General features: G+C 54.0%; 10 protein-coding genes across 10 annotated transcripts; 5 read left to right on the forward strand and 5 right to left on the reverse strand.

Annotated features, from left to right (window-relative positions):
* Positions 1-16: 16 nt before the first annotated feature.
* On the reverse strand, positions 17-2,245 carry PG986_009506 (Nulp1-pending protein; the record flags this gene model as incomplete). The annotated part of the gene is made up of 1 exon (XM_066845728.1): positions 17-2,245. One exon carries the CDS (start codon positions 2,243-2,245, stop codon positions 17-19), a length of 2,229 nt encoding a protein of 742 aa, XP_066698126.1.
* Positions 2,246-3,453: 1,208 nt separating this feature from the next.
* On the reverse strand, positions 3,454-5,342 carry PG986_009507 (uncharacterized protein; the record flags this gene model as incomplete). The annotated part of the gene is made up of 5 exons (XM_066845729.1): positions 3,454-3,459; positions 3,503-4,374; positions 4,487-4,583; positions 4,801-5,164; positions 5,326-5,342. 5 exons carry the CDS (start codon positions 5,340-5,342, stop codon positions 3,454-3,456), a joined length of 1,356 nt encoding a protein of 451 aa, XP_066698127.1.
* Positions 5,343-6,470: 1,128 nt separating this feature from the next.
* On the reverse strand, positions 6,471-7,784 carry PG986_009508 (uncharacterized protein; the record flags this gene model as incomplete). The annotated part of the gene is made up of 1 exon (XM_066845730.1): positions 6,471-7,784. One exon carries the CDS (start codon positions 7,782-7,784, stop codon positions 6,471-6,473), a length of 1,314 nt encoding a protein of 437 aa, XP_066698128.1.
* A 452-nt stretch (positions 7,785-8,236) lies between these two features.
* PG986_009509 (Pyridoxal phosphate homeostasis protein) lies at positions 8,237-9,253 on the forward strand (the record flags this gene model as incomplete). The annotated part of the gene is made up of 3 exons (XM_066845731.1): positions 8,237-8,344; positions 8,434-8,605; positions 8,676-9,253. 3 exons carry the CDS (start codon positions 8,237-8,239, stop codon positions 9,251-9,253), a joined length of 858 nt encoding a protein of 285 aa, XP_066698129.1.
* A 3,283-nt stretch (positions 9,254-12,536) lies between these two features.
* Positions 12,537-14,013, forward strand: PG986_009510 (uncharacterized protein; the record flags this gene model as incomplete). The annotated part of the gene is made up of 3 exons (XM_066845732.1): positions 12,537-12,776; positions 12,797-13,846; positions 13,906-14,013. 3 exons carry the CDS (start codon positions 12,537-12,539, stop codon positions 14,011-14,013), a joined length of 1,398 nt encoding a protein of 465 aa, XP_066698130.1.
* A 613-nt stretch (positions 14,014-14,626) lies between these two features.
* PG986_009511 (threonine synthase) lies at positions 14,627-16,400 on the forward strand (the record flags this gene model as incomplete). Its single annotated transcript, XM_066845733.1, has 3 exons — positions 14,627-14,710; positions 14,782-15,154; positions 15,220-16,400. 3 exons carry the CDS (start codon positions 14,627-14,629, stop codon positions 16,398-16,400), a joined length of 1,638 nt encoding a protein of 545 aa, XP_066698131.1.
* A 518-nt stretch (positions 16,401-16,918) lies between these two features.
* On the reverse strand, positions 16,919-18,892 carry PG986_009512 (uncharacterized protein; the record flags this gene model as incomplete). Its single annotated transcript, XM_066845734.1, has 3 exons — positions 16,919-17,287; positions 17,358-18,422; positions 18,473-18,892. 3 exons carry the CDS (start codon positions 18,890-18,892, stop codon positions 16,919-16,921), a joined length of 1,854 nt encoding a protein of 617 aa, XP_066698132.1.
* A 2,122-nt stretch (positions 18,893-21,014) lies between these two features.
* Positions 21,015-21,780, forward strand: PG986_009513 (cutinase precursor; the record flags this gene model as incomplete). The annotated part of the gene is made up of 3 exons (XM_066845735.1): positions 21,015-21,319; positions 21,388-21,545; positions 21,623-21,780. The coding sequence occupies 3 exons, from the start codon at positions 21,015-21,017 to the stop codon at positions 21,778-21,780; spliced, it is 621 nt and encodes a 206-aa protein (XP_066698133.1).
* A 355-nt stretch (positions 21,781-22,135) lies between these two features.
* On the reverse strand, positions 22,136-23,629 carry PG986_009514 (Acetylornithine aminotransferase; the record flags this gene model as incomplete). The annotated part of the gene is made up of 2 exons (XM_066845736.1): positions 22,136-23,161; positions 23,270-23,629. 2 exons carry the CDS (start codon positions 23,627-23,629, stop codon positions 22,136-22,138), a joined length of 1,386 nt encoding a protein of 461 aa, XP_066698134.1.
* Positions 23,630-25,132: 1,503 nt separating this feature from the next.
* Positions 25,133-27,351, forward strand: PG986_009515 (uncharacterized protein; the record flags this gene model as incomplete). The annotated part of the gene is made up of 2 exons (XM_066845737.1): positions 25,133-25,224; positions 25,275-27,351. 2 exons carry the CDS (start codon positions 25,133-25,135, stop codon positions 27,349-27,351), a joined length of 2,169 nt encoding a protein of 722 aa, XP_066698135.1.
* Positions 27,352-27,412: the final 61 nt, after the last annotated feature.

Below are 27,412 nucleotides of genomic sequence, written 5' to 3' on the forward strand. Positions count from 1 at the left end.
ATTCATGGCGGCTTGGTCACTCATCGTGCAGGCTCCAGATGAGGCATATCATCATCGCTGTCGGTATCCCTCTGTCTGGCGCCCCCGGTCCTTGTGATTGCGTAGCCTCCGCTGGGACCAGGGGCGGTATCTCGTCCTCGTCGTCATCGCTAGGCCAACCACCCGGGCCCAGGTATCTATCATCATCGTCGCTATCACTTTGGTTTCCGTCGTGCAACGTTCGTACGGGCCAGATCATATCCATGAAGTTTTGCCAGAGTCCGGCTTGTTGTTCGGCCTGGTGTGCTTCATCTTCTGCACCCTCGTCCGCACCGGACGCTTCCGCGTTCTGACCGTTGTGGCCAAGCGCCTCCTCGAGAGCCTGACGGACTTGCTCGGGGGCACCGTCTCTAATGACTTGTTGCAGCATCTGTTCCAATTCGCGCCGACCGACACCGTTCGGCAAGGGACCCAGCATGGGGTTATCGGCAGCACCGCGGTCGGGAGTCCATTGGACTTTTTGCGTATCATAACTGAAGATGTTCTCTTCTTGAGCTGGTGGCAATGGATCAAAATCCCAATTGGGGAAACTGTGAAGCATTCCATCGGGTACCAGGCCCATTAGAGCCGGTGTGTTGTCCAAATACACAAACCGGCCAACGTTTCGCCCTGCGATAGGTGGAGGTGCAAGAGCATCCATTGCTGACTTTTGGGCAGACGCAGCTGCTTCTTTCAGCAGCCCGATGGCCTGCGTATTGTCCCAAAGAGGCTTCGTCTGGTGGACATAGAGCTCCGTGAACAGGTTCTCATGCTCGTCTCTAGGTTCCATGCCCCATATAGCGCGGGGGACATCTAGGCCAAGAGCCTTGAATAGCGAGCTGTATAGCCAGGGCAAGCGCTCCATACCCTCGATCAAGAGGGCTTTGGCGCCCGCGTTGTCTTTTTGCTGCAGACGGGCAAGCACCAGGGTCTGCCGAATATAGTCCTGCGCCGTATCACACTCATCTAGCGCTTCCGAATCGCAGAAATCAATGAACCATTTCGACTCATGGGCTCGAATGGCCAATGGATGCAGGAAGTGGATGACGCCGTACGGATCAGCCAAATCCATGCTCAGAATCAGCTTGGTCCACTCAAGAGCTGTTCTGTAGGTGCCTTTCATGACCAAGCTTTTCAGGTAGTGGTATCCGGCAAGCCAGAATTGCCTGTTTTCAGGCCTCCGGAAATCCAGCCGTGCCTTGCCTTCCACGAGCTTCTGGCGGAACGTGGATATCGAGACACGGCCTAAAGTGAACAGGGCACGCTCACACAAATCGGCAGCCAGGGACGAGTTCTGATCCTGTTTCGCGATCTTGCTGACCTGGATCAACGAGGAAACGTGGTAGGGGTGGCGATGCAAGAAATGCACCAACTGCATAGGCTCGTACATCTGCGCGAGAGCGAAGAATTGTCGCTCTAGGTTGTTGTAGTTCTGGTCGTGTGCGTAGCTGAACTCGACAGTGCCGCACTTCGTTTCTATGGTTCCGTCCTTCACCTGCTTCATCGTGAGGCCATCTGTTGCTGCTCTTGGCCATGTCTCTTTTCCGAGCAAGAATGGGTTGCGACGGAGGGTGACCTCGGGTAGAGACTTTCCCGGAATGCCCCTGAGGAAAGTCTCCAGATCCACGTTCTCTCTCATTTGACGCTGTCCCCGTCGGCGATTGCGATTCTGCTCGTCTTCTTGCTCTTCCATCTCTGCCGCCGCCATTGCCTCCCGACCGAAAAGCGTGCGCATCTCGTTGATGGCCCGGAGGTGAACGGTATTGAGGCTAAGAAGCTCGCAGATACGCTCGTAGGGTTTCGCAGCTGCCGCAGTGGTAGGGCCAGGAACAGAGCCATTCTTGGATGACTTGGCCACCAAGTTGAGTTCACGGAGCGCACGATCAATCGAATCGGCGTCGGCATCGCCGGTTGTCTTGTTGTTGGATTCGGCCACTGCCTTCTTGGCCTTCTTCTTCTTCTTCTTTTTACTCTTCTTTGAGGCTGGCTTGATGGCCTCTACAACTTCTGACTCCTCGTCCGGGGCGACATCTTCTTTATTGTCGCTGTTGTCGGAGTCGTCCTCATCGGCACCACCCAGAGCCGCAAAGCCAGAGAAAAGACTCGGCTTAGATTTCTGGGCTGGGGCTTCGTCGCTCTCAGAAGCGCTGTCTTGTTCGTGCGTGCGCGCTTGCAGCTGTTCCAGCTCTTTCTGCTTTTGTAGCTTGCGCAACTGCCTGCTTGACATGGTCGCGGATTCGGAGGTGAACTTGGGCGAAGTCGCGAAAAAAAAAAAAAAAAAAAAAGCCGATTGTCTTCCCAGTCTTACAACAGGACACAGGCGAAATTTGCAAGTGGGAGTGGGATGAGATGGGATAGTGATCGGCCGTGGTGGGGTAGGTTGCAGAAAGGCAGCAGCAAAAGTGACCCCGCGCGCCCGGTGTGCGTCATACCGCAAACAATAGAAGAAAAAAAGTGTCTGGGTTAGGTTAGGTGACTAAGCTATGCATACACCTTGACCCCTAGTATGTAGAAGGTAAGGAATACCAAACACCAAGAAAACCCACTAGTCACATCTCTGCTAGCACCACACCAAGTCCCTTGGATCATGACATTCTTTGTACTCCAAAGGATAACATACGTTTTGTTAGCATAGATTCCAGTAACGTCCATCAACTCAAGTGCACAAAACAAGACGTCGACCAGTTAGCTTGCTTGATATGGCGCTTGTATTAACCACCGTGGCTTTCAACTATGTACAAAGCGCTAGTTGGCCATGGATATGTCCATGGTATGCTTGCCGTTCCTTGACAAGCAAGGGAAAATCAAGTTGGTATCAGTGCACTCTCGCTCCTAAACCATATCATATGCTTTCCCCCAAGTGTCCAAGGCTTCCCTTTTTGTATTTGATCCGTGACAACTCCTCGTAATCATCGTTAACGCCTTGTTCGTTCTCATTGATCGTAAAGTGACAAAACCATCTGAGCCCGTCTCAGATTGTTGCCATCCCCCTGCTGCCATGCCGTATTTTACACGCTAAGATTGGAGTGATGCTTTATGCGATGACTGGAGCAATAGGCTATGCAACATCCTATTACTGAGGCGCATCGCCACCTCGAGGTCGGAAACCACCCCCTCGGCTGAAGCCACGACCTCCTCCACGGGGCCCGCCACGGCCGCGGCCTCGGCCTCTTCCCCGGTATGATCGGTAGCCGCCATCAACGCTGCCCTGGCCAAAGGTCTCCATGTTCTTCCTTTGCTCTTCACCACGCCACTCGCGGCCACCAGGTTTCTGGCCACCACTTTCAGATCTCTCCTTGGACTCGCTGGAAATGTTGTCAAAGAAGGATCTTGTCTTGTTGTAGGCTTGGGCTGGGGCAGGCTCTTCGGCAACTTCTTGAGCCCCAGGGTCGGGTACAGATCCGTTAGGTGCCGTCTCGCCCAGAGGTGAACCAGCTACGGCTTCCTTGACAAGATCTTGCTTGTTGAACTTGGCATTCGCCACCTGGAAGTCGAAATCGGTTTCGGGAACGTCAACTTTGCCAGCGGCTCCACCACGGCTGCCCCTGCCGCCGCGGCCTCGAGTGCTAGGCCCACCTCGAGTGGCATTAACCCTCATCTCGTTGACCTTCTTGGTAAGGTTGTCCATCGCGTTGCCAGTTCCGTTGGCGGCAGGTTGCCAGGGAGCTGCTGAAGCATTCCCCAGCTTAGCCATTGCTACAGCCACAGCATCCTTCGCCTGCTGGGTAGCATCACGAATGCTCGCAGCAGAGGGAGGGGCATTCCCCGTCGTGGAGGGTTTAATAGAGGCAGCAGCAGCAGTAATCTGAGGCCCAGGTTGCCCTGAAGGGCCTGCCTTCGGAGCGCCGGTGAAAGGAACAGCCGGTGTCACGCGGTTGTTGTTTCTCGGTCCGGTGGGAACATTCTTCTGCTGTTGAGCGACCTTAGCAGGACCGTTGGCGTTGAGCGACTGCGCAGTAGCTCTTACCTCCTCTACACTTGGCTTCGAGTCAACGGGTGGTGTAGGTGCCGGAGCAGATCCATGAGGCGGTTGGGCGACAGCCTTTTGTTCACCAGCCGCCTCGGCTTGGGAAGGAGTTCCAGCTGGCTTTGGTCTCTCAATGCCAGGGGGAGCTCCGGGGCCAGCACCGATTGGTGTAGGCTTATTATCCTGCTGCGGTGTTCCACGCATGCCTTGGCCAAGGGCGCCAGGAGCACCAGGGGCACCAGGAATACCAGGGGCACCGGGTGGACCAGGAGGGCCATGGGGTCCAGGAGGGTAACCGAAGTTATTCCATGGGCCTGGACCAGGCGGGAAGCCTTGACCAGGAGGGAACCAGCCGGGAGGTGGGTAGTGCATACCACCAAATCTTGGGTCTGGAACAGGTCCAGGACCGGGACCAGGACCACCACCACGGCCACCCCAAGGACCAGGACCAGGGGGGCGGAAAGAAGCCAGGTTGCTGGAACGGAGAGGGATTGAAGCCACCTTGGTTGGGTCCAGGAGCAGCATTAGGAGGACCTGGGGGGCCAGCTGGGCCGGTAGGGCCGGTAGGGCCGGCAGGACCGACGGGACGAGCACGAGCCTAAGCGACAGGTCATACATGTTAGCGATGCTGTTAGAGCCGAAATGATGCTGTGCTTGTATGGAAGGAAGTTTTGCTTCGTGGATCAGAAGGAAGGCAACGGAAATATCAACATGAAGTTTGTTTGCGCAATTCAGTCAAGTTATAGTTTACATCCGAAATGTTTCATCATATGAAGCCGTTGTAGGTAGGTGGACAGGAATGAGAGAGAACTTACGCCGACAATAGCAGGGTCGTCGGGTACGGCGGGAGGCTTGTTCTCCTTGGTAGCAGGACCCTCCTCGATGCGCAGATCCTTCACGTCGCTTCCGCGGAAGACGATGTATTCATAGACCTGGTCAGAAGCCGGCAGCTCTTCCTCGGGCTGGCCTCTTCGCCCCTCGGTACCGTATGACCGGACATTTTCGAGTGACACTGTCGATTCTTCCGAATTGATCTCGTGTAGTATGCCCGAGTACCTGAGAGCAAGAAAAGATGGCGGGTCAGTACGAGAGGCTGGAGAGCAGGGGGCAGGATCGGGGAGGATGGAGGGAGGGAGTACTAACCTGATATCACTCTTTGAGATGAGTGATATGCGCGAACTGCAATGATGGAGTCAGCATCAGTGCCACCAGTTGCTCGCAAAGCTACACGTTGAGCTCCATGATGATAGATGGCTGACGATGCGGAGGCGGATGCAGCATGAAGCTACACCGGCGACAACCTATGCGTGCATGCTTATGGTGATGCTGAAGAAACATACCCCAAAAATTCAGACATTTTGCAAATCTGAATGCGCGAGATGCGCAATTTGTATGGATGCGAGGAGAGGAGGAGGGAGGGAGAGAGTACGAAAAGTAGAAAAAAAATCGAAAAGCAGAGTTTGTGGTGTGGGAAAGTCAGGGAAGCCCGTGTGGATACGGTCTAGGGATCTGGAGCTGGAAGAGGCTGAAATGAAAAGATGTTCTTTCTCATCAGTCTGGTGCGGGCTGGAGGTTGGTTCAGGTCGGGTCGGGTCAGAAGTGTGTATGTGTAACCTACATGCAGTGGCCAGTGGCCAGTGGGCGTGGGCGTGGGCTAGTGTGGTTGGGGGCGGCCCCACCAAAAATAGAACATTGAATTAATCAAATTGACGCTGCACAAACCATACTAGCATAGCAACCTTTGGAAGTGGGCTAGCTGCTCACTGCTGCCAGCCCATGGAATGAATTTTGATGTCCGCCAGAGTTTGGGATAAGTACGGACAAAATTTATGGTAATTCGAATAGTATACCTAGGTAATCCAGATACAAGATACAAGATACACATGGAAGACACCCAGGGACAACGGTCGAAAAACCACTCATTGAGCAATTGTTTGTATGGCGTAATGGCTACATGGTTCATCTCTGGCCATACAGCCCCAGATGCTGACCTCAAGCTAGCAGACTACGTATGTACCTACCAGGTAGGTATGCACTTACATGAAGCTAGCTCACCTTGCCTGCTCGCTACCAGCCACATTACCCCAGGAAATACGGGTAGCAGGCGACTCAGCAGGAAGTAGTAGTACAGTCCGTAGGTATGAACCGGCAACCAATGTACCTACACAAGACAGGCGATGAATCAAGCATGGGTGCCGGGTTGATAACAGCAACAATACATCCAGGGTATCACTTTTCTCTCTCACTTGAGGTTCTGAGCTATGCACAAATTCCTAACTACTTGTACACATTAGGTTGTTATTATTACATCTTCGTGATCATAAGACCATCTTATCCTGGACGTGTTTGCTTCTTCACAGCTTCGGTCTCCCTAAATTCTACCCTCCTGTAACAAAGAACAGACCTGGTACTGTATTCATACAGCCATGTTGCAGCCACTCCTTTACTCCATGCTGTAAGTGGTTTGTGCACTACCACTGTGGCCCTATTCCGTCTCCTCGTCCGAATCAGAATCGGAACCAGAGCTACTGGTGGTGTCGTCTGCCGGGTCCACTTCCATCTCGCTTTCCAGCTCTGCGTCGCCAGTCGCTTCGGCAACTTCGCCTTCTTCTTCCTCGCTCGCGTACTCAACCAACACTTCGCTCTTGCGCTTTTTCGAGGGCCGAGTGGCATCTTGGGAAGGGCTACTGTTCGTGGGTCGTTTCGCCAGTTGATAGCCTTGCGGGAGTTGCATGCCAGCTCGAGTGACGTAGATCGAGGGAAACTCCAACACTTCCATGCCAGCTAGTACAGATGCCAGGTCATCGTCTGCGTTGATGGGTATGAGCTTTTGCGGTTCCCGCGAAGGCGTTCCGGGGATGTGGAAGTAGAATTGGTATTCGTTCTTGGTATCCTTGGCGCGCCTTTGCCTCTCGCTCAGCTTCCGCAGCTTTCTCTCGCCTGTTGTCGTCGATGCATGCCAGCATCCATCCGCACGCTGAACAGGCACTGCAGCCGCTGTCCAGGTTGAGTCCTTCCAGTCTTGTCCGCCAAAAGTGGCATTGCCATTGTTGTCTTCGCCCGTCTCCTCCTCGGCATCGGCTGCCGCATCTTCCATCTGCTTTTGCTTCTTTTCCTGCTCTTTCTCTTTCTTTGACATTTGCGACCGTCGGTGGCATTCGCGACAATCGGCGTAGGCAAGGTACATAGGCACATTGTCGAGGGTCTTGTTCAGCAGCTTCTCGGGCTGGAGGGAGGGTTTCTCGGTCGAGGGGGCGGCTGAGTCCAGAAAGCACCATTCGACCTGCCAGTTGATGGTTTGTGTCCGCTTGTTGAAAGATGTGGTGTTGTTTTTCGGCCTGGTCATGCCATACGGTTGATGTTTGACGGTGATGCCCAATGTGTCCAGCTTCCTGACGGCCGCCCTCGCCCATGATCGCGAACCGCCTTCCAGAGTCGTCCGACCCCGGCTCTGTCCCTTATTCAGGCGTGCTTTCTTGTGCGGAGGCCCATGGGATTGGTCGTTTTGTTGGGCGCGGTCTGGCAAGATGCCTCGCTCTTCGACCAGGAACTTCTCTGTCTGTTCTAGTGACCTCTCGATCTTGGTCAAGAAGTTGTAATCATGGTCAATGCCCGCATCGGTGCGCAGCTTGGCAGGTGGCATGTAGACTGTCGGGTCGCGCTGGCCATTGCATGAGGACCATTTCTTGTGTCTCTTGACGCATGGAAGTGAACATGTGTTGGTGCCGCATCGAGGGCATTTGTACTTGGGTTCTCGGGTGCGGCATACACTGCAAAGCGAAGTCAAGAGAGGGTCCATCGTCTACGAGATGTCTGGGCTGGAGATGATGCAGTGCACAGCCAAAGACCGACGTCTTGAGTGGTTCAATGTTGAATTATCGTCAATTCCAGACGCAGGTCAGTAGGCAGTAGGTGCTGTTTTGGCTTGGATCCTCCCGTACTTTTTCTTGGGCAATCTAATCGGATAGCCCCACTGTTTCCCTTCCTGCATGCGGCACCGCAAACATGAACGGAAGTATTTCCGCTGACCAGCAAACATTGAAGTGCGTGCGTGTATGATCCGATCTGTCCACTCACACTCACCACCACTCGGTAAGCCACACCTAACCCATTTACGTAGTAAGCCATCAGTGTGTGTGTAATACAGATCAATCTAGACTTTAACTGTCTGCAAAATACCGTCCAGCTCGGCCATCTACCAGGTTACCTACCTGGCATTCATTAGCATTCAAATTCATATTGGCGCGCACAATGGCCAATGAGACCGAGATGAAGGTCGACCCGTCCAGAGCCACGGCTCTAATATCCCAGCTCGGCGGAATAAGCGAGCGAGTCGCAGCAGTGGCCAAGGGCAGGAATGTAAGCTGACAGCCAACGCCAACGACAACACAACATATGGCCAACCAACCGAGAAGTGAACTCTTTGAACTGACCGTTGTGACATCCAGGTACGACTGGTTGCAGTTTCGAAATTGAAGCCGGCCAACGACATTTTGGCATTATGTCAGCCGCCAACCTCTCATCTGCATTTTGGCGAGAACTATGCCCAGGAGCTAAGCCAGAAGGCAGAGCTTCTGCCCAGAAGCATACAGTGGCATTTCATCGGTGGTCTCCAGTCAGGTAACCAAGAGCCTGTTCTCGTCTATCCGCGCCACGACCTCCCTCAACCTAGATGCTAATGATGGCACAGGCCACTGCAAGAATCTAGCCAAGATTCCCAACCTTTTCTGTGTTTCGAGCGTGGACAGCACCAAGAAAGCACAAGTCCTGAACGAATACCGTGGGAAGCTTCTTGCCACAGATCCAGAGGCTCCCAAGCTGAACATCCACGTCCAAGTCAACACGTCGGGCGAAGAGTCCAAGTCCGGATGTCCTCCGGGAGAAGAGACGGTCGCTCTCTGCAAACTCGTAGAGGAGGCCCCTCACCTCAATCTCTTGGGCCTCATGACTATTGGCGCCATCGCTCGAAGTGTGGCCACGACAGCTGAAAATGAGAACGAGGACTTCACGTGCTTGCGGGAGCAGCGCGACCTGGTCGTGAAGGAGTTAGGACTAGACCGGGAGTTGGAGCTCAGCATGGGCATGAGCGAAGACTTTGAGGGCGCCATCGCCATGGGAAGCAGCGAGGTACGGGTAGGAAGCACAATTTTGGAATCCGAGGACCTAAAAGCGAGGCGAAAATCACGGTATGAAGGTCCCGAAATGTATGCAATTGTTTCGTCATCGAACTCGTTGATCGGTTGCTTCCTGCATAATCGTAATGCGTAAGCAAGAAATGAAGCGTGCATACACCCTACGTTGAGAGCCAAAGGTCAGAATGGAAACCAGTCACGCATATGAAGAACAAGGTACCACTTATCCATCTGCTACCACTAACATGCAGCATGTCAGCCAGCCGGATGTTGTGTCAGTGGCGTAGAAAGGGGGCTCGAGAAAGGGGCTGATCCTGCGACTTGAGAAGACGGGTGGAGTGAGGTGAGAAGTCTCGAAGGTCTCGTGTGCGAGACGGTGGGTAACAACATGAACATCATTGCAGCTCCCGAGGCTGGAGGAGAGCCCCATACCCAGATATAGAGGGGCAAGGACGTACACGGCTGGGCCGACATCACATGCAGCAGCACGTGGTGGTGGTAGTAGTGATGAGCACTGTTGTCCACCGAATGGGGTTCTCCGGCTTGCCTTTTGTGACCAGCCCGCCAGCCCGCCAGCCCGTCCAGTTGTTGATTGGTCTCCTCTATGATACTATGGGTTGTTATCAAGTTTCCGAAGACCGAGTGCTCTTAGCTGTGCCGGTAGACTGACTCTACCTAGTGGGTGGAGGTAACTCCTTTGGCAACTTGTTGGTTATCCGATTTAGGACAGCCGGGTGAAACATCCTCTTCATACTCATGCTTAAATGACCTAATGGTCAATAGGTTTCCTCTGTAAGCCCAGAGGATGGACAAAAATGAGGGGGCGAAAAGCACCCGCGAGGAGATACTGACAAATCGGCCTCAGGCATCGGCTACAGTTCATTAGGCTCTGAGCACCCCATAATGACAGTTATCTACAACCATATGCGCCGGGCATGTGTTGATAATATGCCCTGCAACAAGAATATGACACACCACAACACTGTCATATATGCATCTCCCATGTATTTTGCTAAGTAACCCCTTTACCTATGCCTAGGTGCCCACAGATTGATATTGTACCCAGATTCAAGTCGCAGGCATACTAGACCAGGGGATCATCTGATCATAAGCTTATTCCAGGAAAAGTTGCGAGAAAACCGAAGACCAATAGAAGCAACGGTATTTCGCACAGCTTAAGTTGCCACAAGGGGCTGGGCATAGGGATTTAGGAAGAAAAGGCCCCTACTATTGGCCACGTTGAGTTCTGGGTATCTCAAGATTCTGAACGATATGTACGGTTACCGAGATCGAAAACCCCTCTGCCTCATCGTCTCTACAAGCTTTTCGGATATCTCTGGTGTTCAGCAATCCCAGTAAAATAGAAAGGAGGAGGTGGGACAGAGCAGCCTCGGCCCCAGGAAAAGCAGGGCGTCCCAGGTTCAGGGGTCGATAGACTCCGGACGATCCAGATATGCATCCCATGTAGATCTGGACAAGGAAATGCCCAATGGCCCTCCCTGCCAGAGACTGGACCCAGCCCCGTCATGCTTGTGTGCCCAAATAGTTGGCGATCAATTTGGTACCGCCGAGGAGTAAGCAGCCAGAGCCAGATTCCCCCTCATGCCAGCATAAACAAATTGGCTTCAGCATAAGTTGATCCGCGGGCGAGTCATTAGTCAGGAGGTCGTGCTGTGGCTGGCAACTACAGCCTCAAGTTAATGACTCGCACCTGCTCACCTCCCCTTTTCTCATCATTAGCCGCCATCATCATCGGTCTAATCTCTAATCTGTTCTGGGAAAGCGTCGAAACAGCGGTGTTACCCAATATCTTGCAGGACGGAAACAATGTACGCTGGTACAGGTGAAGCCTAGAGGTGTAGATCACACGTATTACGGCCCGGATCGAATACAGGCTGCATAGAGGGCCTCTTCCCGTGTCTCGCTTCGAGAATAACGCAAGGACACGTGGTTCCCAACGGTAATAGATGATGTGCAGTTGTTTCGGGGGGTGGCGCTCGTAGCCGCGGTGTAGGCTGGTCCCTTTCCGGCAGACGATTAGAGCGCTTGGCCATGTATTTGTGAGTGAGCGGGTGTGTGTGTGTGAAGTATGTCAATGAACCTGGATATGAGCAAGTATCTTGGCTTGTTGTTTTTGTGTAAGCACTACGCCTGTTACGCCTGAGTTTCCTTCGTCATCTGACCTGCGAATAGATGAAAGAATAATGCGTTACTCGTCATACAGCTCGTCACAACCACGACAACGACAACATCCAGGGCCTTGTCGATCACGAACATGGCCAGGTCCATTTGGAGATGCAGAGAGCACAGCCGCCAAGTCCTGGTGAGCGGTGGTTGGCTGTTCGGGTTCGAAGATACTTCCGGTATACGACACCTGGTTGGCGCCCTGCCGCCTCCCAGGATGTTGTTGGTCAGCCTCGATCTCAGGATCGACGACTATCTACATACTACATGCGTGGGATCGATGTGACCAACCTCGCGTTTCTTTTCGTGTTCGAATGCCGCCTCACCGGCCAAATCTGTGTCAGCAACTTCCTTCTTTCCCAGCTTCGTTCGGAGTTTGCAACCACAATCATCCTCATGGCCAATCCCCAACAACCAGTGCCACTTCGTTGTGCCCGGAGACGTGACTGGCCCAGCTGCGCTGGAAAGCTATTTAGGTACACGGCTCTGGGAGCCGCCAGTGAAGTTGTCCGGATTTTTCAGGTGTTGTTGTGCTTATTCAGTGGCAGGTTTTTTTTCTTATTCTTGCAGCTGAACCGCGATAATCCTAGCAACCAACGCATATCAGATCTCGAATAGCTGGCTGGCTCCAACCACGCATGGCGTTCATCACTGTAGTCTGTTTCAGCATGGTCATTCCTGCGAGTATTGCTTTTCGCAGGCCGAGTCTAGCTCACGTCATTCCCTTCCATCCATTGCCTCCCTACGCGTCGCGGCGACCAGAAGCCACGATCACAGGACCCACCGCCAGGTTCTCCAGATACCCTGATCAACGGCATGCAGCGATCGACTTCAGGGTATATCCATATATCCAGGAGGATTTATAGTGCCGTAGTTTATTTTCATTCCAGTCTTGGGAACCAACCCCTAACTCTGGATCCATGGACCAGTTGGGCAAGAGCTGATAGTTATGCGAGTGGCTGGAGTCCTTGGATCAACGACGTATCTCTGCCTGCGAGACCACGTTGGATATACAGGATGGGGCACAAACGGCAATATCAGGATGAGCATATATACCCTCGGGTGCTCGTTCGATGTCGAGACCGGATTATACAGAACAACTCACCAACAAGATCACCTTTCTCACCAAGCTGGCCTACAGCCCCTTGGGCACATCATCAGTTCATCAAGACCTTATCTTCTCTCTTACTATCCCATAACAAGAATCAAGACCACTCAGTCTATCAACACTGAGTATGGCCTCCAGTCAGGACCCCCCGCAGTTGCCCCTACCTGGGCAGATGGGAATCCCTGGTGGTAACTCCGATCTCTCCGAAGTGCCTGAGCGCAATTCCAACTCGGACACGGGTGAGGATCAGCCCCAGAAATTTACCCCCGGCCCAAATCTGGCGACGCAAGCCGTGCTCGACGGGCGAGTTCAGCACGGCCTCATAGCAGGACTGCTCAAGCTGGGAATTCCCATGGATATTTTGGTCGTATCTCAAACTCACGCGAGAAGGACGATTGGTGGGAGGAGAATGACTTTGCCGACCGTGACGTTCCCCGGGGACGTGAAGAGCCCAAACACCCAGACCTTCCATCCCGAAGAGCCAGTCGAAGCCGGCCTCCTCGCGCTTTCCTGAACCGTCAATTTAGCGACTTCGACCAGACACCTTCAAAAGCCAATTTCGAAGAATCACGCAGTACCAGAAACGGTCAATTGGTAGACGAGGAGATGGGCTACCCCCTCCGAGCTCGTCCCACCTGGAAAGAGTTGAGCGACCAAGAGAAGATGCAAGTTCTCCGCTTGCCCATGACCCAATGGATGAACTCGAACTTCAAGAACCACTTCGTTGCCAGCTTGGGTGAGTTCATCGGGACCACGCTCTTCCTCTTCTTCGCATTTGGCGGGACTGAGGTGGCCAACATCCAATCTCAAGCCAACGACAACACAAGCAGTTCAGACAGCAACACGACAACGGGCGGCTCCACTGGCTTTGACGTCTCGGTTTTGCTGTATATTTCCGTCATCTTTGGCATGTCTCTCATGGTCAATGTGTGGATCTTCTTTCGCATCAGTGGTGGCCTCTTCAACCCGGCAGTGACGCTCGCCATGGTCATGGTGAAAGCCATCACGGTCACGCGGGCAGTGTGCTTGTTCGTCGCCCAGATGCTAGGGTCTCTGCTCGCCTCGGTTGTGGTCCGGTTCCTGTTTCCTGAGCAATTCAACGTCCGAACCACACTGAGCGGTGGCACCAGCCAAGTCCAAGGCGTCTTCATCGAGGCTATACTTACGGCCGAGCTGGTCTTCACCATTTTCATGATGGCCAAGGAGAAACACCGAGCGAGGTACCTTGCGCCGGTGGCTATTGGCATGGCCCTGTTCGTAGCCGAGATGGTCGGCGTCCAGTTCACTGGTGGCTCGCTCAACCCAGCGCGCTCTTTTGGGCCATGTGTCGTCACCTTGACATTCGACCCCGAGCATTGGATTTACTGGATTGGGCCGCTTATAGGGTCCATCTTGGCGGTCGCCTTCTATCAATTCATCAAGACGCTGGAATACGAGGTGAGCACCCCTTTTAAGGCACATGATTTTAGAGAAAGGAAGTTACTAACAGTGCACAGATGGCCAACCCAGGTGCTGATGGTGATCCGGTGAACGATCCCACCATTAACCCTGAAAAGAAGGCAGAGATCATGAGCCGTAGGCGGTCATCATCCACTGCCAGGTGAGCATGGCAGATCGCGCTGCCACTTGAGCTTGAAGCGAGAAGAGCAGCCACGGCAACATTGCGGACCCAAAGATCCAAAGGAGCACGACGAAGTCATGATATGATGAAACGATAATAACCACAGTAAAAAGTGTATATAAAGCGGGGCATGAGTGATGATGATGAGTAATGAGTACTTACTCTAGTCTTAGATATAGTTGCTTCTTATAGGAGGCAGAAATTGCAGGATAGATGCATCCTTCATCACATACTCCATACGAGTTTGGACTTATATTCAAAAGAAAAAGATGAGGTTCAGCCCCAGAGGCGGCTGCAGTCACGCTTATAGTGTAGTGCAGTTGCCCCCCTGGACTTTGACCCTGCCCCCGCCTGCAGGGATCGCCAGCGCTAGAATCCAAAAGCAGTTTAGTGCGGGGCAAAGCCGATTTTCGGGCAACCATCGCCCTCCTTCCTACTCATAGTCTAGAATTGTTTGCAACCGGCTGACTTTTAATACCGTCGCGCAATTTTTCTGCATGTAAGCACGATCCTATTATACTCCTCTAGGGGACCATTGGGGCATTCTGCTGACAACTCTTCGATATTCTCAAAGTCCAGAGACACACGATTCCACCATGTTAAACGGTGCTACTACTAACGGAGAAGCCTCCACTGGCTCACCCCAGCGCTATCTCAGCACGCGGGGTGATGACTACGATGTACGAGGATCCTGCTTGCTGCCCCTTTAACACAAGGCCGATCTCTGGTACGAATTACTGACACTGGGTAGCTCTCTTTCGAAGACGTTGTCCTGAAGGGTCTCGCATCTGATGGCGGTCTTTACATCCCAGAACAGATTCCTTCCGCCACCCAGTGGCAGAGCTGGAAGGACCTCTCCTTCGCAGACCTTGCCCTCGAGGTCCTGTCGCTGTACATCTCTCCTACCGAGATCCCCCGCGACGACCTCAAGGGCATCATCGATCGGAGTTACTCGACATTCCGCGCGCCCGAAACCGCCCCTCTGAAACACCTACACGACAACCTTTACCTTCTCGAGCTGTTCCACGGTCCTACATTCGCCTTCAAGGACGTTGCGCTGCAGTTCCTGGGCAACCTTTTCGAGTATTTCCTTACGAGGAAGAACGAGGGCAAGACTGGGCGAGGTGCGTTCCAAAACTCTGACGCCCCCTGATTGAACGCAGAAGGGCAGTGACTTACGATAAATTAGATCGACACCACTTGTCAGTTGTTGGCGCGACAAGCGGCGACACTGGTTCAGCTGCTATCTACGGCCTAAGGGGCAAGAAGGATGTCTCTGTATTCATTCTCCACCCCAAGGGACGAGTCAGCCCTATACAGGAGGCCCAGATGACGACGGTGCTGGATAAGAACGTTCACAACCTGGCTGTTACTGGCACCTTTGACGATTGCCAAGATATCGTCAAGGCTCTTTTTGCCGACCCCGACATCAACTCGACGCTTAATCTAGGTGCTGTTAACAGCATCAACTGGGCTCGCATTCTTGCTCAGATCGTTTACTACTTCCATTCATACTTCTCTCTCGTCAAGGCATCATCGACCTTTAACCTTGGAGACAAGGTACGGTTCGTGGTGCCCACGGGCAACTTCGGCGATATTCTGGCAGGCTACTTTGCGCATCGAATGGGGCTCCCCGTCGAGAAGTTTGTGGTCGCCACAAACGAGAATGACATCCTCGATCGTTTCTGGAAGACTGGCAAGTACGAGAAGAAGCCGGTTCACGGCGCCCAGGCAGAAGGTGGACTGGCCCAAGATGGTGTCCAAGCCGACCCCGAAGGCGTTAAGGAGACGCTGAGCCCCGCCATGGACATTCTTGTGTCGAGTAACTTTGAGCGACTACTCTGGTATCTCGCATACGAGTTTGCTGCATCGGCCAAGATGGACGACGAGTGGAACAAGAAGCAAGCAGGTCAAGAAGTCGCTTCTTGGCTCAAGCAGCTCAAGACCAGTGGCGGCTTCGGACCCGTCTACAAGGATGTCCATGAAGCTGCCAAGCGCGACTTCGAGAGCGAGCGGGTGAGCGACTCGCAAACTGTGGAGACGATCAAGCAATACTTCAACAAGATCAGCTACGTCTTGGATCCGCACACGGCTGTTGGTGTTGCCGCGGCCGCGCGCTCCAACCAGCGCGATGCGCAGACACCGCACATCTCGCTGTCTACTGCTCACCCGGCCAAGTTTGCAGGTGCTGTAGAGATGGCCCTCAAAGACGAGAGCGGGTTCGACTTCGAGAAACAGGTCTTGCCCGAGGAGTTCGTTGGATTGGAAAATAAGGAGAAGCGTATTGCGGAAGTCGAGAACGACTGGAAAGCTGTTCGCGAGCTCGTCAAGAAGCAGGTGGAAGAGGAGCTGAAGGCCGAGGAGGCATGAGACATGACCAGTTCGAAATGGCATGATGTTGGACCATCAGGTTGGATCTGGCCATCCCACTTAATTCCGGCATAGATGATAGATAAAAGCTTCAGTATTACAAGTCAGCATGCAAAGTGTCTTCTTGGGTATAAGATGAGAGTTACGGGATGTAACCGCTACTTTGCTGGAGTTTGTAGTGTCATAAAAGCAAGGACCGAAGAGAGAAGGGTCTGTCCAAATGCGAATATGGTGTGTAAGTGTAATACATGCCAGTTTCACCTGATCACCCAATCAAAGCGTTCTGTAAGAGCCATGCTTTCCCAAATAGGCACCCGGCAAAACCCCTATGTGGATATGTAAGTAAAATCTTTGGCACGGCTCAGTTTAGGTGGTTGAAATAACAGCAGGTGCCCCCATCACAGCAACATAGCTTTCTTTTATTTCATCCATCGTTTAGAGAATCTACTAGAGAGAAATCCTACTCGCGCCACTTGTGTTTCCATTCACCCATGCACCTTAATATCTCTCAGACTCCCTCAAGCCCCCGCCAATATATCCTCCGCCGCCTTCTCCCCCAGCATCATTGTAGGACACACGGGGAACGCCCCCGGCACGACGGGGAACGCGCTCCCGTCGACGACGCGCAGGTTCCGGACGCCGCGCACGCGGAACTTGGAGTCCAGGACCGCCATGGCGTCGTCGTCGCCGCCGATGGCGCACCCGGACGTCACGTGGTGGCTGTGGGCTTGCAGCTTGAGGTACTCCTTCTGCTCCGCGTCGGTACAGCCGGCCCCGGCCCCGGTTCCGGTCTCGCTGTCGTGGAACGCGCCGGGGCAGGGGTGCAGCTCGTTGAAGGGGTTGATGGGCGACGGGGCGGAGGCGAAGGCTTTGCGGAAGGTCTTGATCTGGAAAGGGGGGTGGTCGTTAGATTTTGTTTAGATGTGTCTAGTTTCTCACTTCCTAGTCAATGCTTACCGCATCCAGCTGTTCCGTCAGATCCTGGTCCGCGCCCGTCTCGTAGAAGCGCAGATTGATCTCGGGCGTATCGCGCGGGTCCGCGCTGCGCAGGCGCACGTAGCCAGCCTGCGACTTGGGGTTCATGTGCACGAAGGCGCACTCGTACTCGGCGGCGCCATAGTCGTCCGGATAGCCCGGCCAGTAGCCCTCAAAGGCGAACGAGTTGCACCAGGCGTAGATGTTGCGGCCGTACTTGTTCGCCAAAGCCGTCGGCGTCTGGAGCATCACCGAGATGGGGCCCGCGGAGCCGTTCAGGGGCTTCGCCGCCAGCGCCAGCAGGTTGTTCTCATAGTTGTCGGCCACGCGCTCGCCGACGCCCGGCAGGTCCTTGACGACGGGAATGCCGAACTCTTTCAGCTCCGCGGCGGGGCCGATGCCGCTCAGCTTGAGGATCTGCGGCGTGTTGAAGGCGCCGCCGGAGAGGATGACTTCCTTCTTGGCGTAGGCACGGCCCGGCTTGCCCTGGACCTTGGGGTCATAGCGGGGATCGGCGGAGTATAGGGACTTGCCTTCCAGAAACTCGACTCCGATAGCCGTTGGCTCTTTGGCTTTCTCGTCAAACAGTACCTTGGTCACGAGGGTCTCAAGTTGGATAGTCAAGGGGTATTTGGCAGAGTCGGCGAGAGTAGCTTTGAGGTACGTGTTGGTTCCCGTGCGCATGCCCTCCTTGTTCTGGTGCGCAGAGAGACTGAAAACGCCCGTGTCGTGGTCTCGTTCGGGGTTCGGCGCATTCATATCTCTCTTGGCCAAATCAACCAGATCAGATTTGTTGCCTCCCGTGGCCTCGGCCAATTGCTCAGCCATGGTTCTGATGTCGCTGTTGCCAGATGCCCAGGCAGTGTCGCCAATGGTGGTGCTCAGCCAGCCGTCAAAGCCGTGCCCAGGAGTCCCCTTGGGCAGGTCCTCGTTCTTCTCCATTTTGACCCAATACTTGCGCATATTTGCGGCCGACCAGCTCTCATCGCCCGTCTTGTTGACGATGATATCCCAGTCGGCGTCGGCGGGTAAGGCGCACACACCGGCCTAGCTCATTGTCAGCGTGCTGTCTGCCTCCAATACATCTGGCATTGTACATTATGCATGGCACATCCGCCTAGCGTTCCTGCTCGAGGATACCAGATACCCAGCTGCTTGGCGCCCTCGGGTGGATCGAGGCCCGTGTAGAAACTGCCATCCGTCTTTCTCCAGACCATACGCAGATACTTCAGCTCGCGTTCCGGGTCCTCGGAGTGCTTGGTCCAGAAGTCCCATCTCGTCTTCTCATCGTTGGTGGCAAGGTTGAAGTTGGCCAACGTGGAAATGTTCGGGTTGTTCGCCTGGTCATCTCCAGCCTCTAACAGAAGAACCGAATGGCCTCCTCGGGCCAGATTTGCCGCCAACGGCGCCCCCGCCGCCCCCGAGCCCACGACGATGTAGTCATAACTGGCCGAGGAGTTTTGTGCCACAGCACTCGTTGCTGCGAGCACCAGGGCTCCGAATAGACGGGGAAGCATTGCCAGGAGGGAGTCGGAGAAACAGCGGCCCAGTGACGTTTCGACGATATCACACAACACAGCCTGCTGCATATAGCAAACATATAAGACGCATGGCTGGTATTTATAGTCGTCACTCGTTTCCCCAAAGCTGCGACCCCACACTGCCTGTATCTCTCCATGGTCCAAGACGGGGTGGACATGAATCAGATGTCACTCATCTTGACCATGCGGGGAAGCGAGAGTCGGTGATAAAAAGCCCCCCGACACGCCAGTATAATGGCGTGAGCCCAATGAGAGAGAACGATCAACTGCAGGTGGCCGGGCTTGGCAGGAGATATCGAGGGCTAAATTCACGACAATGAACCCGATTCGCCGGTCAGCTCGCCATTGGCGGACCCGCGTATAGTGTGGGTGGTATCGAGCGTCGAAAAAGGTATGATGGATGCCACCTGCATATCTTCATGCCACAGGTGCGAGGTACCGGGGTAATAGTGATCGCACAGGCACGAACGACCTGATTCATGGCGGCACCGAAATAGACCGTTGCCATCACATTTGCACAGGAGCTCGCCATGTTGAATAACCGGATAAGCGAGGTCACCAAACAAAAACCAAGGACTGCTGTTGCCGCCGCCGCCGCCGCCACCGCCACTGCTGTGAAGATTGCTTGAAAGCCACTGACATGCGCCGTAGAGTTTTCGCAGACGAGACGAGAGGGGAACGGAAAGGTATCTACCGACGGACGATCCATTCCATTGCTGACGCCTGTAGCTGCATTATACTGAATGCAACATGAGTTCCCCAAAGGATAAGCACAATAGTCGGGCGCGTATGTATATCTCCCCTCGCGAGACCGACATTCTTGCGCTTGGCCCGGACGAGAGAAGTTTTCCAAGAAGGAACAACCGGCGCCACTCTATGCGGGGGATCAGCCCATGGCCCAATGTGAACGTCAGTATCGTCGCGGCTCCAAAAACCAAGCCGTATGGTTAAATGAGACGTATCGGACGTCCATCATACCAACTCAGTCAACATCTTGGCAGGTCGTAGACGTGCGTCGGTGCTGCAATCAATTAACACGGGTAAAAGGCTGATAGCGACTTTGAAGTGAGATAAGAGATCGCAGACAACGCATCCAGATAGACAGACAGACAAACAAGCAAACAAACAAACAAAGACCAAGTGAAATAGCTCGACGCCGTCACTATATTTTGCGCCGGGAATATATGAACCTCCTCGGGTTTTCCTATTTGGTGTTGATGCGACAGCCGGCCAGCGCGGCGCTCGTTTCCCGTTCGGGCTCTTGCCGCGAGCCGCCAGACAACTTTGGTTTGGAGCTTGGCAAGATCATCTGAAGCCTCGTTGACCTCTTCTCTGCGTAGTAAGTCGGTTTCGAGAAGGATACCTAGTTCAAAAATGCAATGCGCCCTCCCGCCTGCTAGCAAAAGCCAACTCCACAAAGCGGCCGCTATTGGTTTCACCTCGTCTGCTCGTCTGAAACAAAAAGCCACACGATCCCCGTCCAATCTATGGCCAAGAGTGCTGGCCAATCGCATCTCCCGAATGTCTCCGGTGAAGCTGGCCCTGTGCTACCATATAGTGGCCCAGGGCACGTGGTTTGGGCCGATCGTACGCCTCTTGGACCACGGGTTCTGCATCCGACACAAGACACCACTGGTTTCCATAGTAAATGGCCGCGCTAGGTGTACTCCCCGACTTCGAAACTACCTACTTCCTTACTGCTCCAGACCCTCCGAGAAGAACTCCCCGAGACGGCCCTTGATGATCCGCTGGCATCTTGCTTCTTTGAGCTGGATCGCGAAGTGTCTACCTGGAACAATGAAAGGGGGGGGCTCACCGCGCGCGGAAAGGACTTAGCTGCTCCGGTAGGAAGAGCACCTTTTGTGATGCCACAGCTGCTATTCAGCTTTTGATGGGACGAACTTCAGACGTAGCTTGATATCATGTCAACATCACCATCTATATAAAGTTGGATGTCGACCACCTCAAACTGTAGTCAGATGTAGCCAACCAACTCACTCCTTCACACTTCTTGAAAGCTTCTAGAAGAAGTCTCTCTGAAATTTCCATTCTCTTGTTATATTTGTACCCCATAACGTTCACACTATCCCTTCCAGGAATGCATTTCTCCGCAGCAACTGCCTTGATCGCCCTGGTGGGCTTCTCCGCGGCGTCGCCGGTCGACAAGCGCCAAAGCTTGGGCAGCACCACCCAGAACGGCCTCTCCGGCGGCTGCAAGGGCATGACCGTCATCTTTGCCCGCGGCACGACGGAGACCGGCAACGTCGGCACCGTCGCCGGCCCCCCTTTCTTTCAGGCCCTGTCCAAGAAGGTCAACGGCGATCTTGCGGTCCAGGGTGTTGAGTACCCGGCCGATATACCCGGCTTCCTCCAGGGAGGAGACAAGGACGGAAGTGCCAAGATGTATGTCATTCTCCTTGACCCTCACATAATCATATCGTAAGGGGTTTTCTAACAACCCGTGATATCAGGGCGCAACTGGTCCAGCAAGCTTTGGCCAAGTGCCCCGACACCAAGGTCGTCCTGTCTGGTTACTCCCAGGGAGGCCAGCTGGTACACAACGCCGCGAAGCAGCTCCCTGCCGCCACCGCCAGCAAGGTAGCTGGGGCCGTCATCTTCGGCGACCCTGGTAATTTCTCCCTCCCACCCCCTAGAATAAGACACCCCCGCCGCGCGTTACCCAGCGCTGACTCAAGCAACAACCAGACAACGGTCAAGCCGTCCAGGGAATCAGCAAGGACAAGACCAAGGTCATCTGCCACCAGGGAGATAACATCTGTGCCGGCGGCAACCTCATCCTGCAGCCGCACCTGACCTATGGCCAGGATGCCAACACGGCTGCCCAATTTGCCGCTGGACTGTAGGCGCACATGAGTGTTGTATGCGATTCGATTCTTGAAAAGCAACTTGGGTGTTGCCTGGTTCTATATTTGGGAAACTTTTATACTCATTAGCGTAGCGGATTTTGGCAATTTAATCTGGACTGCGTTTCCGTTGTCATATTCACCTTCATGCCAATAGCCGGGTTGCCCCTTGCGAAATTTGGATCGTAGAAACTCGAATATTCGTAAATGTGACGTGTAAACGTCAAGTGACAACATAACATCATGATTGCTCGTGGATATAGAACTTCAGCCACATGCGCTCTTGAATAAGTACAGCATATGGGAAACAACGCTAAAGATCGACTGCTTTCTCTTTTTCGTAGCCTCATGCTGTCTACATAGCAGCCTTGATAGCTTCTTCCAGGATGTCTAGACCACTTTCTATTTCTTCGTTGGTGATGGTCAGAGGCGGCACGAATCGGAGGGTGTTTGTGCCGCAGGTAATGACCAGGAGCCCCCGCTCGCGAGCAGCCTTGATGATGGGTGTAGGGTCTTGAGTCATCTGGAGTCCCAGAATCAAGCCCTTACCCCTGACTTCGGAGATCAGTTCTGGGAAACGCTGTCGCATCTTGTCGAACCTATCGGTAAACACCTTCGACTTCTCGACCACCTCCTTCTGCAGGGTCGGGTCTGCCAGCCGAGATACTACGTAATGGCCCAGTCGGCACGCCATCGGGTTGCCGCCAAATGTCGTACCGTGGTCACCAATCTTGATCTTCTCGCTCACATTGTTGTTCACAATGGTCGCGCCAATAGGGAAACCATTACCAAGCGCCTTAGCAGTTGTGATGATATCTGGATGAGCCTCCTTGGGCAGGTGGCTGTGAGCCCAGAAAGAACCGGTGCGGGACATGCCGCATTGGATCTCGTCGTAAGCGAGAACGGCGCCAACCTCGCGACAGCGTTTCGCAAGCGCAATCAGGAAGTCATCGCTCGCGACATTGACACCGCCTTCGCCTTGAATGGGCTCAATGAGCACACCGCATGTCTTCTCCGTCACCAGCTCGTTTATGCCTGCGATGTCATTGTAGGTCCCATACTTGAAGCCGGGCAGCATAGGTGCGAAAGGCTCCTGGTATTTGGGGTTTGGTGTGGCAGACAAGCTACCCATTGTTCGGCCGTGGAAAGACTGGTGGAAGGAGACAAACTCGTGCTTGGATCCCGAGGGATCTAGCACCTTGCCAACCTTGCGCGAGAACTTGATGGCAGCCTCGTTGGCTTCGGACCCGGAGTTACAGACAAAGACAGTCGCCGCGTCGTGCATCGCTCCGGACTCGAGGGTCTTTTCGACCAGAAGTTGCGATAGAGCTCCTGTCCAGGGGTTGTAGTAAAGGTTTGAGGCGTGCATCAACGTCTTGGCCTAGTAAGTGTAAGCTTCCAGGCGCAGAGTATTGCCTCATGCGTTTAAAATCACACAGGAGGGTCTACAGGACTCAATGCGGAGGACAAAAAGTCTTCAACTACTGACCTGATCAGCAATCACATTCCAAACACCCGGGTCGCAGTGACCGAGCGAATTGACTGCGATACCCGAAGTGAAGTCCAGGTACTTCCGGTTCTCCAAGTCATACAAGTACGACCCCTCTCCTCTCACAAACACCGGCGGCGGGCGGGCATAGGTGGCCAACATATACTTGGCATGCTCGTTGATCATGGCGGCGCTCGCAGAGTCCTCCGCGGGGTCGGGGTTCGGCACGGAAGCATCGTGCGCAATGGCTTGTTTGACTTGCTGGGAGAGATTGGAGCCCGCTGCGGCCGGAGAGGTTGACGAAAGGTAGCGTCGACCGGCGGCCGCCACGAGCCTTCGCGCAGGCAATCGGAAAGCCATTGAGGGAATTGACACGGGGAAGACTGCGAAAGAGATCGGTCGTCGTCTCGGCGCTTGTACTTGTCAGTCAGTCGGAGAGTCGCAGAAATGTCGCGAAACCTGCATGACTGTCAATTTTATCGATAAGACAAGCAATCGGTCCCGCCCTACAACCAAACGTGTCCGGCATCGGCTCATGACACACTTCAGGTACTTATGTAATACCAAAATCATCTTGGCTTTATGTAAGGTACGGCTTCCCACATCATAATCCCAACTTCTCGTGCTGCGTACGACATCCGTAACTGATGAGTAATATGTTCTTATATGCATACGAACTTGCCAGCTTGGTGTCTGTTGCCGATGCTTGTTTTTGCGTTTTGCTAATCAGACCATCTAAAATGCATCTACCTACTACTACCTACCTACGCCAATTCATTGACGCCAGGGATGGAAAATGCATAACCGCATTATTCTACCTACCTACCTTACCAAGTAGGTACGCTTTCGGCTCACACTTCCACTTGGCAGTCGACATGACTCGCATGTCCATGCTGGCGGTCTGTGGCCGCTGACGTCTGGCGCGACTGCAACAACCTGCATCGAACCAAATGCGTTTAATGGATCCCGAGCATGCTTCACTCGAGCAACCAATGACGCAACAGCGCTCTGATAGAAGAGTCGCCCAAGCTGCAGAGTTTACTTACTTTGCCTTTGTCGCGAGTCTAGCGAATCGGACAAGTCGGGCTCGCTGGGCCGTCGGCCGTCGGGGCATTTTTAGCACTCGAGCCCGCCACTGTTTCGTCGGGTTGGGCGCCTCCCAGAATCCCAGAATGCTAGGGAGAATCCCCAGAGAGCGCCAGGGCCCACCTCCATTCCAACGCGACGGAAGTTGGGGGCAGTTTGCATGTGGAAACGTGGGGGAATCCCAGTCTCAGACATACACCACCTGCCCAGCATTCCACTTTCACATGTCAGCCGCAAACGTAAGTACGCACCTCCTAAACTTACCCAAGTCCAGGTCAGAAAGTAGTCGCCCATAGCCCGCCAGCATGGCTCTCGGCGGCCACTCACGGCTTTCGTTTCCCACTCCCACTCTGATCACGTTGCACATCACTCCTAGATTGGGAGCTCATGTGCTTGTCCGAAGATGACCATGGTTACGCCTCAAGGCCGGCCAATAACATGGCACTTCTTTTTGCTACCTCCAATCCAACAACACATCATAACCCAGTAAAAGTTATCGTGTCAATAATACCTACCCGTTCCGGTTTCCTCGCGTGCGTGCCTCTACAACTACTAGCCTGTTCGTCGTCATATTGTCGGATCCCGTCTGACTCGGGTATTGCATCGCCGGAGACAGGATGCGCTGAGACTGCCCGGACCTGCTGAGCCTTCCCTAAACACTCCCTAACTTTGCCCTTTAGCCCATCTCGGAGACTCCGGGCAGAGCCACTCTCTTATAACCAACTATTCCTGCCGTATACTTATCCTCTCCATGTTACTCTTGCACCATATCTCAACATGATAGACCATGTATTGGGCAGACCCTCCGTAAAGTCGCGGAGGCTCCAAGTCTTGGGCGTGCTGGCCTTTTGGTCTTTGTACCTCTACCGGTGAGCCTCTCCAGGTCGTTGAAGATGCATTCTATACTAACGGTCTGCAGGGGTTCTCGCCATGGCCCTCCTATCATTCGCCTGATGTCGAGATTGTCTTCCAAATCATTAACAGCATGGCAGACCGTCGTCTTGACCATGATGTATCTGTATGCGGCGCGAAATTTTAGCACCCTGGTCGGCCTTGCCAGCCCTGAGCCCATGGCAAATATGTATGACGCCGCTTACTTCCGCGCAACTTGGGTCATGACGGCCCTGGACGCCGGCTTTTGGACAGCCATGAAGATCAAGAGCAAGTGGTTGCGTGATCTATCCAGCCTGGTCTTCTCCGTCTTCTATATGTTCGCTGCCGAGCGGGCCGACGAAAAAGTCCGCAAGGTCAGGGCGCTCCTCACGGTGGAACACCTTCGGGTCAGCTGGAACAAGTCGACGACGCCGTACCTCAATTTCTTCCAGAACCTCGTGCGACCTCGTTTCACTCGATACCCTCCCAGGGCGATCCGCATACCCAGGCCTAGTACAAGCGATTACAAAGAGCCCGTCTCGGGATGGCTGTACTACGACGGCCCCGTAGCAGACCTGGAGCATATCAACAAAATGATTCTGGATATTCCGGGCGGAGGCTTCGTTGCCATGGACCCGCGCACTAATGATGACAAGCTCTTCTCTTGGGCTGGCAAGACTGGGTTGCCGGTCCTGAGTTTGGACTACAAAAAGGCACCGGAGTTCCCGTATCCTTTCGCCCTGAACGAATGCTTCGACGTCTATACCAGCATTGTGAAGAGCAGAGGTAGATGTATTGGGATGTCTGGCCGGCAAGTCCCCAAGATCGTTGTGGCTGGCGACAGCGCCGGAGGCAATCTTGCGACAGCCATGACGCTCATGATTATCGAGACTATAGTAACGAAGAAACATCCCGGAATCAGCCCGACCGAGTTACCGATACCAGACGGGCTTGTACTGATCTACCCGGGGCTCGATATGAACATTGGCAACTGGATGTCGGACGAGCAGATGTCTCTGGTACAGGACAGAAGAATGCGGGTGACGAACAAGGATTATCTCAAGCGGAAAAGCACGCAATATACGGATCTAGTGGGGACGCCGCACCAATCTGATGACGAGGATGACACGCCGGCACAGATCGATAGTTCCAAGGCGTTGAAGCAGCATGGGCCAGGGGACGAAGATGGCATGCGGAGCCCTCACCCAGAGTACTCTCATGCCAACCCGAGGGACTGGACGAAGCTACCCCCGGCTACACCAGCCCCTGGAAGGCGTGAGAGCAACGTTAAGTCGTATAGACCGCAACCATTGCGCACTCGGCTTGCGATGGCTTCCATGATTTCTTATTTCAACGACCGCGTGTTGACGCCGGAGATGATGCGCGCCATGATCATTCTCTACGTCGGTCCTCATAACCGCCCGGATTTCTCTCAAGAGTACTTGCTGTCGCCAATCCTGGCGCCGGATATCCTCTTGCAGAGGTTCCCCAAGACGCATTTCCTCACTGGCGAACGTGACCCCTTGGTAGACGATACAGTGATCTTTGCAGGACGCCTACGTAAGGTGAAGCAGGCATACCACTCACAGCGTGCCTCTCAGGGACTGGGCAGCTTCCACGATATATCCGACTTTGACGAGAAGGATGTGACAGAAGTGGTTTTGATCCCTGGTATCAGCCATGGTTTCATCCAATTCCCGACCCTGTATCCGCCCGCTTGGAAGCTCATCGACCGCTGTGCGAAATGGGCCGTCGACCTCCTCAACGCGGCGGAGGCTCGCGAGAAGCGGCAAGAACAGGCAGCCCGGTCGAACCGGCATCACCACCGGGTGGAATCCAGCGGCGACGAGGACAAGCCCCTCGAGATTAGCATGACGAGGATGCGCAGCCGGACCGTCGGCGACGACAAGGCCAACAGTGAGGGTTCGGGTCCTGCGAGCCCGCCCATCAAAGTCAATGGTGAAAGCGGTACAAATAACGGCACGCCCAAGAAGAAGCGCGGTCAGGCCAGGTTCGAGAAGTCAAAGAGCATTGTGAAGCTGAATAGCTCGGACGACTTGCTTGGTCGCAGAATGCAGGGCTTGGCTGGACCCCTTACTGGAACAGGCGACGATGATGACTGAATAGGGGAGTATTGTTGATTAAAGCCGGACCATTGTAGTTTTGTTCAGCATAGTTTAGCCG

Source organism: Apiospora aurea (assembly GCF_038362705.1).
Source record: "Apiospora aurea strain CBS 24483 chromosome Unknown utg000006l_segment0_segment0, whole genome shotgun sequence".
Classification (NCBI taxonomy): Eukaryota; Fungi; Ascomycota; class Sordariomycetes; order Amphisphaeriales; family Apiosporaceae; genus Apiospora; species Apiospora aurea.